Source organism: Apium graveolens, chromosome 7, assembly GCF_009905375.1.
Source record: "Apium graveolens cultivar Ventura chromosome 7, ASM990537v1, whole genome shotgun sequence".
Classification (NCBI taxonomy): domain Eukaryota; kingdom Viridiplantae; phylum Streptophyta; class Magnoliopsida; order Apiales; family Apiaceae; genus Apium; species Apium graveolens.
The window spans coordinates 265676622-265691243 of NC_133653.1; the positions used below are offsets into that span (position 1 = coordinate 265676622).

Sequence of the window (14622 nt, forward strand, 5' to 3'; positions counted from 1 at the left end):
TACTTTCCATTGATGTTCAGGTTGTTGATCAACGCATTGTACCTCTCAAACACTTCAGTAATTCCTTCTCCTGGATTTGATTTGAAATGTTCATATTCAGAGGTTAGGATTTCCAACTTGTTCTCCCTAACTTCCTCTGTGCCTTCATTAATCACCTCAATAGTTTCCCACATGTGTTTGGAATTTTTACAGTTCATCACATGTCTGTTCATCAAGGGATCAAGGGAATCAATTAATATTAATTGAAGGCTGGCATCCAAGGAGGCTTCTTCCTTCTCAGCAGGAGTAAAATCTTCAGGCTCTTTTGGATAGGTTCTAGCTTCAGTAGTCACCACACCATCTATTATTACCTCCGGTTCAATAACCATCGGAGTTTTTATACCCTTCTTTAACAAGTTTGAATATTTGGGATTTGCAACTTGTAAGAATAATAGCATCTTCTTCTTCCACATGATATAATTCTCTTTATCAAATTGTGGAATTTTAACGGTTCCAACTTTATGTGAAGTCATTATGAATTTTTGAATAAATAAAAATTCAAGGAGTTGAAAAATCACAAAAGTCTAGGATCTTGATTTGTTCGTTAATCAGAAGGCTCTGATACCAATTGTTAGGTCCCAATTTGTTTGTAGAAGGGGGGGTTGAATACAAACAGTACCGAATAATCGAATTAAATGCGGAATAAAAAATGTGAAACAAAATTCAAGTTAAATAAAAATATTATTAAACTTGAAATGTGTTGCCACAACTGTATCGATTACAAGGAATTAATCTCAAATTAATTATCACAAATTTAGAATAAATTCGACATGAACTTTTTCTATTTTTGCAATAATTAGAATCAAATGCTAAACGCGATTTGAGATTAAGTTCTAGGGATTTTAATCCGCTAGATTGTTACACAAGAGCAAGATAAAGATTTCTAGTGGATTGGATTTAACTTTACAATCTAGAAATTTAATCTTGAAGTATGCAGATGAAAAGATGAAATATTTCTTCTTGTTTTTCTTTTCTGCTTTGTTCTTGACTTTTGTGTTCTGATCATAAGTTGCTGCTTCTCTGCTTCTTTTTAAATCAACAAACGAATAGAATTGACTTGGCATGACAATCCTATAGCTGGCAAGACTTTCGGTGAGACAATTGAATGAACTAGCAAGACAATCTGAATGAACTAGCATGACAATCAGAATGAACTAGCAAGACAATCATCCTCCTAGAGTAACTTTCGGTGTGACAATTGAATATGGCCTAGCATGACAATCGGTATGACAATCCTGATTGTCATGCTAGTTCATTTTCAATTGTCTTGCTGATTTAATGCTTGAATTTAATCCAATTAAACTTCTGAAAATTCCTAGAATTAATTCAGAATTAATTAATCAATTAATTCAATTAATAAATAAATTATTCTTCGCAGATATAATTTATTTTCTTAATTAAATTAGATGACTTAATTAATTAATAGAGAATTAATTCTAGTCTTGAGCAGCAACCATTCTTCTGCAAATCTTCTGAAAATCACTGAAAATTATGAATCAATTCCACCACTTCAACGTTGACACTCGATGTACTGTCTGGTTCATGAGTGACTAACTTCCGTGACGTTTCTTCATATCTTGACTTTGACACTTTGATTTTCTTCAGATTAAATCCTTGTAATTTATTGATACCCTGACGAGATCTCTGTCACTTGATTAAATCCACGATCTTGATTTATATCACTGAGGCATGATCAACTTCTTGAACTTCTTCCAGTGAATTAACTCCTCAAGTCTGTAGATGAACCTTGTCTCTGAATCCTTTGACATATATTACTTTGCGAGATCTCTCTGACGGTCGATCCACTATTTACTTATTACATTCTTATTTGAGTTGAGTTGAATCCTCGTATATACAAATAGGCTATGACATATGACTTACAAAGGGAATGGCCATTTAACATCAAGAGTTTCCTTCTCAAGACTTGGCACTTCACCATTCCTTGTAGTCCTCTCAAAAACAACCTTAAACTCAAAAGAATCAAGGTTGTACTTTGAGTTTCAACTAAAACCTTAACATGCAACCTTAAAACTTAAACTTTCTACTCAAAACTCTTTGAAATATATGTGATCATGGTATGGGAAGTAACATTTACTTGTGTAGGAGGTGGTAACTTGATTGAGAAAGAAAGAAAATGGGGAGGGGGTGGTTTCGGCTGAAAAGCCGAGAGTGAGGGGGTAGGAGCCGAGAGTGAGAGAGAGGAGGGAGAGAAGAAAGAGTGTGGTGTGGGTGATGTGTGAAATGATCATGTCTTTTACTTGTTTTATGGTTTTTGTTTTTGACAAATGTGAGTGGGAATAGGAATTGACATGACTACCCTTCCACTTATACTTGGATCATTTTGCATGCAAGGGTAAATGAGGAATTTGGCTAGAAAAATAAGAGTTAGTGGGGTGGTAATTGTCTCTTTAGCCCTTTTTGATTGAATAGAAAGGATTTGCATGCAAGGACAACTATGTAATTTGGTAATTATAACAATTAACATTTATAAAGATTTATTTTTGTAAAATAAAACACAAGTTCAAAAATTATAAAATTTATACCATAAAATTATTTGGATTTTTAGAAATTTTATAAAACTACTTTTGAAATTTGTGAACAAAATAACTTTTAAAGAGAAATTTATTCAAGGTTTTAAATATTCCTTATGAATCAAAAATGAAAGAAATAAATAAACTTTTGCTTTGAAAATTCATATACCAAATAACGAAAATTTAAGATGCAGAGTTCTCATTCACACAAGCATACAATAGTTGCATATATTGGCATTCAGATTTTAAAGTTGTACTAAATTTACAATTAATATTACACAGAAATGCCGGTTGTAACACCTTCCATTTGTTCACGTATACGCCCCCAATCTCATCAAAATTGATATCTTCTTTAACCCAATCCATCATTACATAATACAAAAATCTATCAGCATCCGACACATAAGTGGCAAGTGACCCACCACAGTACTTGGTCTTCTTGAAATCTCCACTATGGTGTAAGTGTATGGTATATCTATCACCCATCCTATAAAAAACATTATGAAGACTGTTAGATTACATATTAAAAAGGATTCATTTCAGAATTTGAATCTACAACAAGTAATAAGAATTAGAGATACAAACTGACAGAATTATAAACAAGTAACTACTTCGGAATTTAAATCCAACTACAACAGTCTAAATTGAAAAAATTCGATAAACAAGATAAAACAAAATTGATCTTAAAGTAAAAGGTTAAACATATAAAACATAATTGATGGAAGAGTGTAATTCAAACAGATAAACAAGATGCAAAACAATATAAGTCCGATTCAACAAACTAAATTCTCCAAAAAATAAACCTAAATTCTCCAAAAAATTCAATTTATCTGATTAAACAAACTACAGTTTAATTTATGACAGATAAGTCTCTAACTATTAATCGCAAACAATATAAGACGATATAGGACACCTGGCTTAATCATCCCCATCTGGAATTTCCTTTGCGGGCACGTCATCTCTGAACCAGGTAACTTCATTATCATGATTTTTTATCATGGTACGAAAGCAAGTGTCGTGTGAATGTGAAAACTGCCGAGAAAGGTCATCTTCAACTATATTTTCAACGCCAATTTCTGATAAATCTGTTGATAGCCTCTTAACAAGATAATGAAAATTTGTTTCAACAGGATCTTGAATATAAAATACCTGTTGCACTTGAGTTGACATAATGAAAGAATCATGTTTTTGACAAGCTCGGTTAAAGTTAACTCGCGTAAAACCAAGAGCGTCCTTTTCGTCTTGGTACTAGGTACACTTAAATAAGACCACATTAAAAGCACCCAGTAGTCAACTTCAAATATCTCTTCAATACATCCATAGTTGCCTACATTCCCAACTATTGGATTTTGATCCTTTGAACTTGCGAAGCTAGTAGTCAAGGCTTTCAAATACACACCACTATTCTGTGTTCTACACTTATGATCTCTCTCTTTTGTATAAAACTTATACCCATTTACGAAATACCCACTAAACTGCCTAGTTGATTGTCTGGGACCCCTTGCCAGTGATGCTACTTCCCTGGAAACTACGACTTTTTTCCCTATTTCATCCTTGAACCAGTCACATATTTCGTCAGCATGTGTTTTTTCCCTTTTATACAGTTTAGAACTTGCGTTATTCGCCAACAATGAGCGGTGCTTCCTACAATTATATGTAGGTAAGTTCTGTTAATAGATGAATAGGCATTACTTTATTTATTTAATTTTAGAAATATTAAATATATAAGGACTTACTCAATTAGCTCCTCAACCTCCTTGTTATCATAGTTAAATAATACATATCGATGAGCTGTGATCCACATATCATGTGATAAATGAATATCTTTCCCATCTTTTTTCTTCCTTGAGCCGAGAGAATACCCTCCAGTTTCTTCACCTGGACTTGCAAAATCATTTGACGAGTTATTCTGGCTATCATTTAGAAATCTTGCGCAGAACGTCAAACACTCATTTGCCAAGTACCGTTTTGCAATCGATCCCTCTGGTTTACTTTTATTGCGAATATATCGTTTTAATACTTCAAGGTATCTCTCAATCGAATACATCCATCTTTGATGGACTGGTCCACCATATTCTATTTCCTTGCACAAATGTACCGGTAGGTGTACCATTATGTCAAAGAATGGTTCCGGAAATATCATCTCAAGTTGACAAATTATTTCGATAATCTCCTGCTGCAACCTTTGTAAATCACCTACCTCAATCACTTTAGCACATATATCTCTCAAAAAATTGCCAAGTCTGATTAAAGGAATTGCAACCTCAGGCTTTAATGTTTTTTTACAGCAATTTGTAATATATACTGCATAAAAATATGTGCATCATGACTTTTATATCCCACGATTTTCCTGTCTTTGCACGCATCTGCTAATATTCGAGCCAAAACCATATGGTAACTTAGCATTTTGGAATATAGAACAAAATATATCTTTTTCTTTGTTGGTCAGGTCAAAGTTCACCGCCCTAATAACAGATTTTCCATCAGCACCAGTGATGGGATGAAGGACCTTCCTTATACCTGATTCTTGCAGATCATATCGAGCTTTGATATGATCATTTGTCTTGCCTCCAATATTTAACAATGTGCCTAGAACACTATCATAAATATTCTTCTCGATGTGCATTACATCCAGGTTATGTCGAGTTAGGTTGTCCCTCCAATAAGGTAAGTAAAAAAATATTGACCTCTTATTCCAAGGGTTTATTTCGTAGCTGACCTTTCATTTACCTCCCTTTCCAAATGTGTTCACATAACCATCCAGCAAAACTTCAATTTCCCTCCCAAATAGCATTGTTGGAGTTTTTCCACTCTCAACATCGCCATTGAATCTTCTATTATCAGACCTCCACTTGTGGTTGGGATCTAGGAATTTTCGGTGATTCATATAGCACACTTTCTTTCTATGTTTCAAGTACTTCGATGACTTCTCGTAATTACATACAGGATATGCTAACTTCACTTTAGTGCTCCAACCCGATAACATTGCATAGCCGAGAAAGTCACTAATGGTCCATAAGACGCTTGCATATAACATAAAGTTCTGATCCGTCGAAGCATCATAAGTTTCCACCCCTACATTCCATAGCTCTTTTAGTTCTGCGATCAACGGCTGCATGTAGACATCGATATTGTTTCCAGGATCGTTGGGATGAGGTATGATTGTTGAGAGGATTAAATTTTCTGGTTTCATGTTTAGCCAGGGAGGAAGGTTATAGTTAACAATAACAATTGTCCATATGCTGTTTGTGGAACTCATTTTTCCATATGGATTTGTTAGATATATTTGATAATGTCATGTGTAATATGATTTGTGTTTAGTTTTTAGATCTTACTTAACAGGACAAATCAGTACTTAACTGGAAATCAACACTTATACTGAAGACAGAACTTAAGATATCAGAACTTAAGTTATCAGAAGTTAAGTTATCAGAAGATATTTATCAGGAGATAATATCAGGACTTAAGATGACTTTCAGATAAGGCATGCGGCTGATTGAAAGGAAAGTAGATCGAGACTAAGACAGAAAGAAATATGTATGAAGAAAGAATTCTATGAAGTATAGAATACTTGGAAGAAAAGATAACTAGTTGATATATTTTAGGAAGCAGAATTATATTTCATATCAATTAGAACATTATCTTGTAACTGTGTAGTATATAAACACACGCATCGGGTTTACACTATAAGTGTTATCATTATAGAAGTTATTATTCATTATAACCCTAGCAGCTCTCGTGATAATTTGTTCATCACTGAGAGAGGACATTTTCATATTGTAACAGAGTTTATTGTGTTGAATAAAATCTATTTTCTGTTACTTGAGTTCTTATATTCGATTTGATTGTAGTAAACACTGTATTCAACCCCCTTCTACAGTGTGTGTGACCTAACAGGATTGAAGCCATCAGAAGCTAAACCTAATCTGACATTTCAATTATCAGTAGAAAATTGTGGATATGCGGCATCCATCATCTTCCAGGCTTCACCATCAGTTGGATGCCGCAACTTCCCATCCTTCTTTCGGTCTGCTGCATGCCAAAGCATTGGTTTAGAGAAGTCTTTGTACAAAAACATGTGTTGTAGCCTTAGTTTTAGTGGAAAGTATCTCATAACTTTGGCTGCGACTTTATTATTTTCCGACCCCTGTGCTACAGCCTTCCACCTTGAAATACCACAATTTTTGTACTTAACTTCTTTTTCATTCTCACCCCAATATAACATGCAGTCATTTGGACATGCATGTATTTTTTCATAGTTAAGACCTAAATCCTTGATGGTAGTTTTAGCGGAATTAAAAGATTTGGGCAATCTGATATTGGGAACAACCTCTTTTAGTAATTCTATTATTTCACTAAATGCCACCTCGGTTATTCCATTAAGACACTTCCAGTTATAGAGTCTGATTAAAAAACTTAATCGTGAAAACTTATTACAGCCTGGATACAGTGGTTGTCTTCCTTCCTCGACAAGACGTAGAATTTTTTTTACATCTGCATTCGGTCCCACAGGTCCCACATTACCATACGCAACATTCAGCATCTCATCAATATTATCCTCAAATCCATTATTTTCTTCGCAATCCATAGTATTCAATAAGGCAACCTCATATATCCACGGTACTAATCTCTCAGACGGTCCATTGCAGATAAGGTGATCATGAACATCCTTTTGACACCACCATAGACGATTATCACATAGATGACAAGGACACTTCACTTCATTTCCGACGCCAAATTTGGACATCAATTTTTTCACAAATTCTTTCACTCCATTCCTATATAATTCATTATACTTAGGTTGATTTAACCAAGTACTATCCTGATCAGTCATATCTACATAAAAAGAAAAAGATCATTAAATTTCCGTTTACCATTAAAATTATACAATATTAGCACCACCTTAATTATTTATGTTTTATCATTTTATTATCTGCCTATATGATTAAAGGACATAGATACATCTTGATTACACTGCTTAATTTACATAACCAGTCCTTATAAGCTAATTTATCACATTAATTAAGTTCTAATTTTTAAAGGTCGATTATCACTTTAATTAAGTTTTAAATGTTGATTTAAAGGACGATTCCAAGGTACTCGGGAGCTGAGGCTCGTCTTCGCTACTTTATAATACGCTTCTACTTCTAACACTATAGAGGTGAGAGGACAACAGTACTGTTCTACTTCTAACACTACATCCTTAACCATTCCATATTGTTCAGTAACCATCACAACATAAAACCAGAACTAAAAAACAGAACATAGCAAAAGAACAGATAAACATCACAACAAAACACTATAGCACATATAAATTAATGATGAACTTAATGATGAATATAGCAAAAGAACAGAGAAACATCTCAACAAAACAAAATAACACATATAAATTAATGTACGTGTATAATTGGGATATAAAATAACACATACAAAAAAAACAGAACTAAAAAAATCAAATCTCAACTCCAATAATATCAAAAATATTGAATTAATCAAATATAACAGATAAATTATCAAAAAAAGATAAAATAACAGATATATGGCATGCAAAGCCAAAAATATCAAAAGAGCATACCCAAAGCCCAAACCCAAAAAATAAATTAACTGAACCCCAATTTCAGAGATAAATTATCAGAAAAAGATAAAATAATTACTAAACCCCAATTTCAGAGAAGAAAAGAGCATACCCGAACAAAAACAAAGCAAACCCGACTTATATCCAAGATCTGAGCTAATTACTAAACCCTAATTTCTCTGGCCCGAGTGAGCTGAGATGTTGTGAGAGTTTTTAGAACCCTAATTTCTACATGAACTGAGTTTTTGTGAGAGTGTTGTAGAGTGTGTGAGTGTTTTTCTGAAATGTGAGAGTGTTTGTCTGAGTGTGTGAGTGTTAAAAGTTTTATTTGTCCGAGCGAGTGTGTGTTAAAAATGAGCGTGGGTCATTTTTTAATTTGGGCCGCCCAAAATTTTGGCCAAAATCAAGCCCGCTTCTGTTATCCAGCCTAAATATTGATCCCTATGGTAACACTTATTGTTATGTTAATGCTCACAATAATTTTTGTGTTACAATAGGGATTTCATCATGTCTATTGTAACAATTTATATTCTCTACTGTAACACAAAAAAAACATGTTACCTCAGACTAAATTTTAGTAACTTAAGGGAACATTTCTGCTTGTAACACCAAAAAAAATGTCGCTACAGGTCAAAAATGGTGTAGTGTGTGTGGTTTAGTTTTAGCCACATATTTTGAATTGAAATATAGTCTACACAAAGCAGCAGAAGCATTCAGAAATTCAGAATTGTACAGTTCATCTTCTCTTCCAAGAGAGCTAGTGAAAATAGAAGCAAAGAGAGGCAAAGGAGATACACACTCAGATTCATATCCGTTATTATTCTCACCGGAGTAACGTTATAATGCCCGATTTAACTCTTATATATTCATAGGGGCATTATAATCGTTACGCGGTAATTAAATCCTTAGACAAACAAAAGCTAGATCATTGTATAGGATTTAATTTGTTGATCTTTGTAGAAGCTAGGAACTTTGTTGTTCCAAGATTGTAGCCGATTAATTTATTTTCCGGAGTGTAGCAACACCCCTCGCGGATTTATATATGAATATATACTTTCCCGAATATCTTGTGTTCCTCGTTTTATAGTTCCGAACACTATTCATCTCAAGAACACGGAACCACTAACCGGACACTAAATTTAATATCCGCAAAGTATTCGAAAAAACTTTTTAATTTAGTGAGTGTCACACCCCAAACCAATCACACACACACACACACTACATAAATGCGAATTATATTACAAGCTTATAAGTCTAAAAGATAATAATAATACGATTACAAACCTAACCAAAATAATAACAATCCCGAGATCTTTACAAGTTCAGAGTTTGGAACTGCCTTTCTAACTAATACCAAAGCCAGTGGATATTGCCTAAATATATTCTAGTTGCGCCCTCAAATGGTCTTCACCCTGCCTACCGGTTGACTTACGAGTGGTCTGCTTGGTACGTACCATGATTGCTAGCTGTAGAACAGGGTTAAATACAAGAAAATAAGCTAATACGCTCAGCAAGTACTAACAGTTCTATTGTACAATGCATTATCTCAAAATCATGGGTTCATGATTCAAGAGGTTATAGATGCTTAAGAAAAATGACAACAAGAAACATGAAGTAGTGATATAAGAGCATGGTAGAATCATACTAATCGAAATATGGCATATGGAATCATGGCATTGGGCAACACGTTTTAATATAAAGGCATGGTAGAATCATAACGACCAAAATATGGCATATGGATCATGGCACTGGGCAACATGTTATAAAAATCAAATCATCAAAATCATTTTAGGACGCTACGGATTGCAGTCGGTGATCAGCCGCGAAGTAATCCCGAATCGCACTGGTTCTCAAATATAATGGGATCCCTAGGCTATATGTGAGCCTATCAATAAGTGTGAAAAGGACTTGTGTCTAGTCCAATCCACTTAGTCAAGAAAATATATTATTTTTAATGATTTATAACATGGATGCTGGGAAAGATTTGGTATTATTTTAATTGAATTGTAACAAGAAAATTCAAGTTCACTAAGAAGGTTCGCTTTAGGGAATTTGGTATAGAGTTTAGTATTTACGGTCCATTGGATAAAGATTGTTTTGAAGGTAATGTACTAACAAGGTTAAGGGTTATTAACAGTAGTAATTGAATTGGTTAATGACATGGTGATTATCACAACTAAGCATTCACGAAAAAGTATGTATACTTGCAACAATTATAAGCATAAGGAGGTAAGTAACTTGCGAACAATTATAAGAATAAGAAAGAAGTAACTTGCCTTCCAATAGTTCTAAGATTATTCGATCTTGACGGCACGAGTCTTCCCCTTCGCTTCAGAACCTACACATTATATTAACCTCATTACTATTCATCCTTAAACACCTTATAAGCCTATAAACTCCTAGACTAACTATTACTCTTATCATAACTACTATTACACAAGAACTTATAATTACAAGAATACACATAACTTAATCATATGCAATTCAAGTAATCCACATAGTCACATAATCACATAATGGTATGGCATATACTACTAGTTATATATACTATAATATCACCTAAATACCTAAACACATAAGCAAGTAACATATAAGAACTATTATTAACCTTAAATTAAACTCAAAGATGATATGAAACACTCGGACTCTTCACTTCTAAGTCACAAATATAACGAATACCACTAAAGTTTTCCTAAGATCACTCGAAGGGTGCTCTCGGGTTTCTTGGTGGAAATGGGGTGTCTCCACCTTGGGCCTTCACTCCAATTAACTTCCTACAGGTTCTTAAGACTCTAAACTAACTTCTAAAGTTGGTGAGACTCAAAGGCCTCACTTCTATAGGCTTACAAAAATCAATATTCACATTAAGGTTCCCGCTAGCACCAGTTTGCACATCCTGTGCTCCTTGACCGAAATCTCAACTTCTACCTGGGGCATTCAAACATATCCAATTATCATGGATTCTTAAGACCTAAAACTTACTCTCAGACTTGGTGTCAGGCCAATGCCTCACCTGGTCCTCTCTAGGCCTCTGCCCAAAGTTGACACTATCCAGCCTCCCTCGCAAACACTCTGCTCTATTTTTACTCACATAAAACTCACATAAAACTCACTTTTCTCACTCAATTTTTAATTCTAATGGTTTGTTAAGCTTCTTAAGGACGTGTTACACTTATGTAAGCCAAGAACTCGTGAAGGGCTAGCCTATGGCATGGTTAAAGTCGTCCAAAGTTCAAGCTTACGCAATTCTACCCTATTCTGAGTTACTCTTGGAAATGTGTGAGTGCACCTACCTAAATGCAAGTTTCTCAACTAACCAAAGCCACTGGACTCAAGTACAACTCAAGTCCTAACTCCAGTAAACTCAGGCCTAGCAAGTCCTTACCAAAACTCACCTAAAACAGCCTATACTTATGGTGAAAAATTCTGCTACAAAGTGCCTAGTGTACCTCCTTCCACCTTAACTCCCATATCAACACCAAAACCAACAAGCAAGCCCACAAATCTATCCTAAATTGTACACAACCCTATTAACTATTATTCTATGCAAAAATTCGAGCATAAACCTAGCTATAAAATCCATTTACCGAGGCAAAACCAGAGAGCATAGCAGAGCAGATTTTACATACGAAATTTTAAGCAAATATTTGAACCAAAAACACATGGTATCAACTTGATGGCTACAAAATTTGATCATAACTCATCAAGGAACATAGAATACTAGCATTTTAGAGCAAGAAACGTGGCATGCATTGCATAAAAACTCAAATTTAGATCACATAGCCCATTTATCCAATATACTACTTATTCTACAACATGCAAGTATAACTTCAACTTTTTAACGTAAAAATCATGGCAAGCAAGGATGGAAACTTGGTAAAATACATCTTATAAGATCATAAGTTCTTTTAAAAGTCACATGCAAAGTCTCTTTCTTCTTGAAAATAAACAAAATTATCACACAAACAACAAAAATCCATTCGGCTCCTTGGGAGTCATTGCCGAATGCTTGAGGCCAAGATTATGGCTTGAAAATGGAAGCAAAACACTTCATCAAGACCATCTCTTGCTCAAGTTTTATGAGCCACATTAGGTTCAACTCTAGATTCACAAGAATCAAAGTTAAACCCTTGGCTTTAGCCACATGCAACTAAGAACCTAACCTTGAATGAAGATATAGAGGCAAGTGAAATCGTCCTTTGCTTAGAGGAGTTGAAAGATGCAAGAAGATGAAGAAATGAACAAGAAAAAAATGAGAGGGAGAGGGTGTAGGCGCGGCCGAGAGGGAGGGGTAGGGAGAGGAGAGAGTGGAGTGACGTGTTGGTGAAGAAAAATAAGGTGAGTGGAGTGTATAAATATGTTTTTGTCTCACCAAAATGGTAGTGGAGTTTGAACTTACTATTTTGTCCTTCATCCACTAATAGCCAACTTTTGCATGCAAGGTTTTATTGGTCTTTTGCTTGGTCAAATGGAGTTAGTGGGGAGTGAAAGGACGGTCCTATCCTTGACCTCTACTTGAGTGGAAATTGCATGCAAGGGTACACTTGAAATTCAATAACTATTAAAAGTATAATTTAAGAAAATGATTTTTAGTAATTAAAATACAAATCCGTAATCACCAAATAAATACCATAAATACTATGAGATTTTAGAAATTTAAACAAATTGTTTTTTTAAAAAAATTCGAACAAAAATTTATATTAAAATAATTTTTTCTAATATTATTGTACTAACAAATAAATCATGAAAAATATACTTAACACATTATAGATCACACAAATAATTGTAGGTAAATCGATTATATTTCACAATACTAAAATGAAAATTTATCACCTAATCGCAACTATTCAAATATTACTAAATCGCGAGAAATCACTATTATTTACTAATCGCGTAGCGAAAATCTTACTCGCATACAAAATTTACACGCTTAAAATATTCCAGCAACACTCGAAATGCCATACAATAAAATTATACACAATATATAACTAATTCGCATAGTCGGCTTTATAACACTGAATATTTAGAAATATACATATCGCATTTATAAAAATAGCTCTAATATTTATCGGTTGTCACATCCTCTCCCCCTTATAGGATTCTATCCTCGGAATTTAGGAGAATAATTGAGGATACCAATTCGGTATTTCAGATTCTAACTCCCACGTTGCTTCTTCGACCCTAGGATTCCTTCATAATACTTTCACCAAACTTACTGCTTTATTTCTAAGACTTCTATCTTATCGATCCAGTATCTGCACGGGTTGCTCTTCATATGATAAATCAGTTTAAATTTCTACTGGTTCAATCTCTATCACATGATTGGCGTGTGGATTATACTTCTTCAGCAATGAAACATGAAATACATTATACACGTGCTGATATTGTGGCGGCAAGGCTAACTCATAAGCAACTTTCCCTACTTGGTTCAAGATTTCAAAAGGTCCAATGTATCTTGGCGCTAACTTCCCTTTCTTACCAAATCGGGTCAAACCCTTCCATGGTGACACTTTTAACAATATCGCTTCCCAAATTTCAAATTTCACATCCTTCCGTGCGAGGTCCGTGTATTTCCTTTGTCTATTTTGAGCAGCAATGAATCTCTTCTTGATCACAGTGACGGTGTCCTTCACTTGCTGAATCAATTCAGGTCCAAAAATCTTTCCTTCACCAACTTCATCCCAACTCATCGGTGTTCTACACTTTCGCCCATACAAAGCTTCGTATGGTGGCATGCCAATACTTGAACGGTAGCTATTGTTATCTGAGAATTTTACGAGTGGTAGATAATCCTCCCAACTTCCCGAAAAATGAATTGCACAGCTTCGCAACATATCTTCAATGGTTTGGATTGTTTTTTCTCTTTGGCCATCGGTTTGTGGATGATATGCCGTACTCATGTTTAATTTTGTTCCAAGATTTTCTTGAAATTGCCTCCAGAACCTCGAATTAAATCGCGGGTCTCGATCCGAAACTATCGATATAGGTACTCCATGACGTAACATGTTTTCGCGTACATATATATAAACTAGTCTGTCTAACGAAGACTTCTCGGTGATTGGAAAAAAATGAGCCGATTTCGTAAGGCGGTCAACTATCACCCAAATTGCGTCGTGTCCAGAACGTGTTCGCGGTAATCCTACTACAAAATCTATGGCAATATTTTCCCACTTTCATTCTGTAATCTTCAATGGCTGAATCAAACCACTTGGTTTCTGATGTTCTGCTTTCACTCTTTGGCATGTGTTGCATTTTAAAACCCATTATTCAATTTCTCTTTTCATGTTCGGCCACCAAAAACTCTTCTTCAAATCATGGTACATTTTGGTACTTCCCGGGTGAATCAAAAATCTGGAGTTGTATGCTTCTTTCAAAATATCATTCTTCAATTCAGTCACATTTTGAATCTAAATTCTTGGTAAAAATCTCAACACACCTTGTTCATCTTTTTGGGTACATATCTCTTCTCATGTCAAC

At 34.6% G+C, this 14622-nt stretch overlaps 1 protein-coding gene across 1 annotated transcript; it reads right to left on the bottom strand.

Moving 5' to 3' along the window:
- Nucleotides 1-3488: 3488 nt before the first annotated feature.
- Nucleotides 3489-5829, bottom strand: LOC141674886 (uncharacterized). The gene is made up of 4 exons (XM_074481586.1): nt 5301-5829; nt 4307-4874; nt 3827-4214; nt 3489-3719 (listed from the first exon to the last, which is right to left on the bottom strand). Exons 1-4 carry the CDS (start codon nt 5827-5829, stop codon nt 3489-3491), a joined length of 1716 nt encoding a protein of 571 aa, XP_074337687.1.
- Nucleotides 5830-14622: the final 8793 nt, after the last annotated feature.